Source organism: Sardina pilchardus, chromosome 10 (assembly GCF_963854185.1).
Source record: "Sardina pilchardus chromosome 10, fSarPil1.1, whole genome shotgun sequence".
In the NCBI taxonomy this organism is placed as follows: domain Eukaryota; kingdom Metazoa; phylum Chordata; class Actinopteri; order Clupeiformes; family Clupeidae; genus Sardina; species Sardina pilchardus.
The window spans coordinates 14,864,393-14,870,081 of record NC_085003.1 but is presented as its reverse complement, the minus strand read 5'-3'; the positions used below and the strand labels follow the sequence as shown (position 1 = coordinate 14,870,081).

At 50.6% G+C, this 5,689-nt stretch overlaps 1 protein-coding gene across 1 annotated transcript in view; it reads left to right on the top strand.

Moving 5' to 3' along the window:
• otud7a (OTU deubiquitinase 7A) overlaps positions 1 to 3,937 on the top strand; it is a 51,906-nt gene extending 47,969 nt beyond the window's left edge. The window contains 2 exon segments of the mRNA XM_062547974.1: positions 19 to 652; positions 655 to 3,937. Coding sequence (XP_062403958.1) covers positions 19 to 652; positions 655 to 1,013 — 993 coding nt within the window. The 3' untranslated portion in view covers positions 1,014 to 3,937.
• The last annotated feature ends 1,752 nt before the right edge of the window (positions 3,938 to 5,689 follow it).

The window sequence follows — 5,689 nt, the reverse complement described above, 5'->3', positions numbered from 1 at the left end:
GAGAGCCCGTGTTTCCAGCGCGAGCGGTCAGACAGCTCGCCGCCCGACAGCTGCTCTCCGGTCCTCCACCCGGCCCTGCACCACCCGCAGCTGACCTCCAGGCTGGCCGACAGGGGCAGCCCAGTCCTGTCCACCCTCCCCCATCCCCATCCCCGCCCCGGTCAACACACACACCTCGGCGCCAGCCTCCGTGCCCTCCCCGGTGCCCTCCCTGTCCTCCATGTCGCCCGTGCCCTTCTCCTCGCCCAGCAGTGCTGCCCGGCGGCCCGGCTCGGTGGGTCCGGTCCCGGTGTCGGCCCACTACAGCCACACGCCGCCCGTGCAGCGGCACAGCGTGATCCACCTGCGAGGCGAGGTGCACGCGAGGTGGCGCGCGAGGAGCCCGTGGCCCCGTCCTGCCGCCCGCTGGCGCCCCCTCCGATGGGCACGCTGAAGACGTGCGCCACGTACCCGCAGCAGAACCGCTCGCTGTCCTCGCAGAGCTACAGCCCGTCCCGGCTGCCCGCCCTGCGCACGGCCGCCAACGCCGCCGCTCACGCCGCCGGGCACCACGCCGGCTACGGGCACCACGCCGTGGGCAGCTACGGGCACCACCACCACGACTCCCTCCTCTCCTACACCATGGCGGGCGAGCACAAGTCCCACACCTACACCACGGCTTCCACATCAACGACATCCGCGACTGCCTGGAGTTCGCCGACGACGAGCCTTCCCCTCACGGCCACTGGCTCGGGCACCACGACAGAACCAAAGCCAGCGGCGTTGGCACCGGCATCACAGGCACGGGCGGACTCGGGCCCGCGTTGGGCACGGCCGGTGGGCGCAGCGGCGGCCCGGGCTCCGGTTCCGTCTCCAGTTCCGTGTGTTCTGCGTACTGCTTCCAGCAGCGGCGCTGCAAGCGGGAGAACTGCTCGTTCTACGGCCGTCCGGAGACGGAGAACTACTGCTCCTACTGCTACCGCGAGGAGCTCCGGCGCAGGGAACGCGAGGGCAAGGCCCACAGAACCGGATAGCCCACCCACCCCCGGGGGCATCTGCCGGACCCTGCGTTTGCCCCGATGCCCCTCCTGGAGAACCAGAGTTCCCGAGGGCACCCCTTGGCACTGCTCTGTGGGCAGATCAAGCAGCACCGGCATACTGGCATACCACGTCCTACTCTATTGAAGAACGGCCCCCTTGTATTCTCGTTGCATTTCGTCCCGTAGTGAAGGACACTGTAAACAACATCAACAACAACAACAACAACAACAACAACAACAAACAGGAAGAGCGACAGGAGTCAGTTTACAGCTTTGGCCAGAGGTTGTGCTGTTGCATTTGTTTGTTTGTTTGTTTGTACGTTTTGTCAGCTTTGTTTGTATGTTTATGTCTGATAGATCTTTTACTTGTTCTAAAGTAAAAGCCCGTCACCGTGCTCAGAGCACCTACTGTCAACTCACCTGTACCTGTGTGTGTGTGTGTGTGTGTGTGAGAGTGTGTGTGTGTGAGTGTGTGTGTGTGTGTGTGTGTGTGAGAGAAATGTAAAAGCATATGTCAATCTCCATGGAGCTTGCAGTAACTTAGACGAGTGGCTCCAGTCGGAGGTCAATTTGAATGCAATACTTCTCAGCTTAGTCCTTTGAAGTCTCTATATTGAATAACGTTCTTTTGTTTTCTCTGTGCATTGCAAATAAGTCCAAAGGGAGGGAAATGCACTGCTAAGCATGGGAATTTTTTAAAAAGCAATAAGTTTGGTAATGTTAGCACCTCCTCCCCCCTCCCTTCCCCTCTTTTGTAATCTATGCATCCCACGAGCGATAATGAACTTGCCCTGCTCCTCCCCAACCCAAGTTCAGCCTGGTGTCCATGCAGCAGAGAGCCTTACTCTGTGACTGTGCTACTGCGTCTACGTCGTGCTGTGCCGTGTTGCTCTTAACAACATCAGCTTCCAATGCCATGGACCGACGGGCGAGGCCTCTTGTGTGAGTGAGTGAGAGTGTGTGTGTGTGTGTGTGTGTGTGTGTGTGTGTGTGTGTGTGAGTCCGTATGCTCCAGTCTATATCCTGATTACCCGATTCAGCTGTTCCTGACAGTTAACTTAACATCAACATATTATCAGCGGTATGTGATCACCAATGAGACTGCAGGTGATTCTGGGCCGGGTCTGGAGCGGATGTGGTTCTGATGAGGCCCGGATCTGTGATGGAGTGGTCTGTAAGAGAATGGGTATGAGACTTGATGGCAAAGTATAGAAGCCATAATAGATGAAGCTTTATGTCTTTGAGGGAACTGTGCAGGATCTGTGTATACATGGTATGATGTCCTAGCTGATGCGATATTTAAGAAACATGTTAGGGGTTTATGTGGAGTTTTGCCTGATGTAACACTTGTAACAAAACATGTTGGGGGGGGGGGTGTCTGTGTGAAACTGGAAGGAGTTCTACCTGATATAATGCAGTGTTTATGAAACATGTCTAGTTCAGACAGCTGCTGACTGCATCTCAGATCTGGCCATAGACCCAAATCAGATCAGGCCCAGATCAGGGCCAGTCCAGTCCAGTCCAGTGTGTGTCTGTGTTGTTGGCAGTGGCACTTTAGAGGCCGTTTATGACGCTGTTTGCCTGAATGATGAGCACTGCCAAGAGACTGATGGAAACATATCACATTGGGCTGTTCCATTCTAAATCACATTGGGCTGTTCCATTCTAAAAAAAAATCTAAAACCAAATTTGAGATGTGCCAAAACTACAACACAGACACAAAGCTATCACAGCACACAACTACGACACACACACAAAAAAAAACTTTTAATTTGTCCTCAGGTATGTTTACATTGTAAGGCAATATATATGTATAACCCATTTGGCGAATTACGGTTAAATTGTGGAAAAACTATGTCACCATATGTTTTTTAACAAGAGTATTTCACACTCAAAGAAGACAAATCTCTCTGTCACTGCTTATTGCAATTGACTTTAGAAAGCCTAACTAGACAGTAGCGCTCCATAGAGAAGCAGGTTGCTGTGTGTTAACGTGTGTGTGTGTGTGTGTGTGTGTGTGTGTGTGTGTGTGTGTGTGTGTGTGTGTGTGTACAACACCAGGAGATTAGGAGAGCTGGACGAGGCCGTCGCCTTTGATTTCAGTGCCACTCAGAAACACCACAAGCCTTTCTGTGACATCATCAGTGACATCATCAGTGCTTTACTGTGAACACTCCCTCAGTCGCCAGGAGAGTAACGCCTGACACACCCAACACACCCTGAACCCCTACACACACACACACACACACACACACACAAAGGAAACACTCTCTTACACACACGGATACACACACACCCTTGACCCCTACACACACACACACACACACACACACACACACACACACACACATAGACACACACACTCACAGCCAACGGGAAAAGAAATGCCAACACCCATTAATCTTTCCAAATGTGTTCATGCTGTGGAATTTGTGATGTCCAGCTGCTGTGAGCCACCTCTTTCAGTGTGTGTGAGTGTGTGTACTGTACGTGTGTATCCAAATACGACACACAGAAGGTGTGGGTGTGTTTGGGATGAGTTCTGGTCGTTTTGCTCGTTTGTTTGTTGGTTTGTTTGTTTTGTTTTTTATTTGTGGCAACGCCTGGGTACCAGGATGCTGCCCTTCTGTGAGCGTCTCTCCTGGCCAAGGATGTCCAATGCTTTTCCACTGTCCGTGCCCTCTCTCCCGTTTCTACTCACACACTCTTCGGCCTCCTCCTCTTCCTCACGGTCCTCCGGCTCCGCCTCCTTTCTATGTGACAAGCTTATGGACTCACCGTGTTAGAATTGTAAAAAAGAAAACTAAAAAATACCGGAAGAACAAAAAGAAAATATGATTTTATATTCATTTGAGAGTTTTACACTACTTTAAATTATTAATTTGCACATTAGGTACAAATGTAAATAGCAAAAAGAACAAAACAAGATTAGTTTATTGTTACCAAAGCTGTCTTTGCGTGGTTTGTCTTGTGTGTGTTTTTACATTCCCTGTGTATAATGAGACGACAACAGTGTCTCAGACATACCATGATATTGCTGACAGGATTCTCACAATGTGTTCACAACACCATTGCATTATTAGTGTCAGAGAATGCACACACCTACAGTACACATACAGTTAAGTTACAGTACACACTTTTTTTACATGCAAAACGTAGAATCATTTTCAACATTTCTTTACCAAATGAAGTAAGCATATAGATCATGACATACATCAGTTTGACGTATAGAAGCATTGGTAATGCTTGTATGAATAGTTTGCTCATGTAACACATGTTCTCTTCAATCAAACCCTCAACCGACCGTGTTCAGCTCCCCCATTGGACCACACGGGCGATGACGCACACACACTGTTGTCTTCCTCTTTCTCACTTTCACTGGTTGAAAAAGATCCTTCCCAGATCTCACGCATGTCTCAAAGATACACTAGTGTGTGTGTGTGTGTGTGTGTGTGTGTGTGCATACGTGCGTGCCTGCGTGTGTGTGTGTGTGTGTGTGTGTGTGTGTGTGCATGTGTGCTGCCAGTCAGATGTGTCAGGGCCCGATGGTGTCGGGTTAAACACTCCCAGAATGCACAGCTGCACGTGCGCGTGTCGGGGGGGGGGCAGGAGGAAGCCTGAGCAGCTGTTGGTGCCGAGGCCAGAAGATCGATGCCCAGCGCACCACGCCAGCGCACCACGCCAGGCTGTGCCACCTGCTCACACACCTGCCCACTCACTCCCCGTGAACACCAGAACGAGCAGACACTCTCCACGGCACACGCTCCTCAACCAACACACACACTCACACACACTCTGCAGTCCACACAGCTCAACACAAACACACACTGTGGTCCACACACAGCTCAACACACACACACACTGCAGTCCACACACACACAACTCAACACACACACTGCAGTCCACACACAGCTCAACACACACACACACTGTAGTCCACACGCACAGCACAACACACAGGTCAACACGCACACAGCTCAACACACACACATAGCTCAACACACACACACAGCTTACTGTAACACACACACACTGCATTCAACTCACACAGCTCAGTACACACACACGGCATTCAACACACATACACTGCAGTCAACTTACACACCTGAACACACACACACACACACACACACACACACACACTGCATTTGATTCACACTCTGTGTTAAACTCAAACGACTCAACACATGCACCAAAACAAGCAGACATTCTGTACACAACTAACATAGCCCAACACACACTCCCCACACAACACTGCACACACTCTGCATTACAGTTTTTACCCATTGCTAGACCCATGCTTAGACTAAAGTAACACAACTTGAAGTGTTGTTGCCATATCTCAAACACATGTACCTATACCTTAAGCTCACGTCGCAAACCGCACCACAGACACAACTCACACACCATAACACACAATAAAACGAAAGTGTCAGAAGTCTGATAGAAGCAACATAGAGAAATCAGCTAATTGATGAGGACTAAACTGAAGGTTGAAATTTTGACCTAGACTGATAAGTTTGACATTTTGAGTCTTACGTTTCTGATTCTTTTACTGTAAGGTTCCCATGCATCACCCAGTGCCTTGTGGCTGTTCTTTCGAGCTGTCCTGGGGCTCTATGTAGCTCAGCTCAGCACAACTGGTCCACCAGCCTAGGATTAGCATTTCC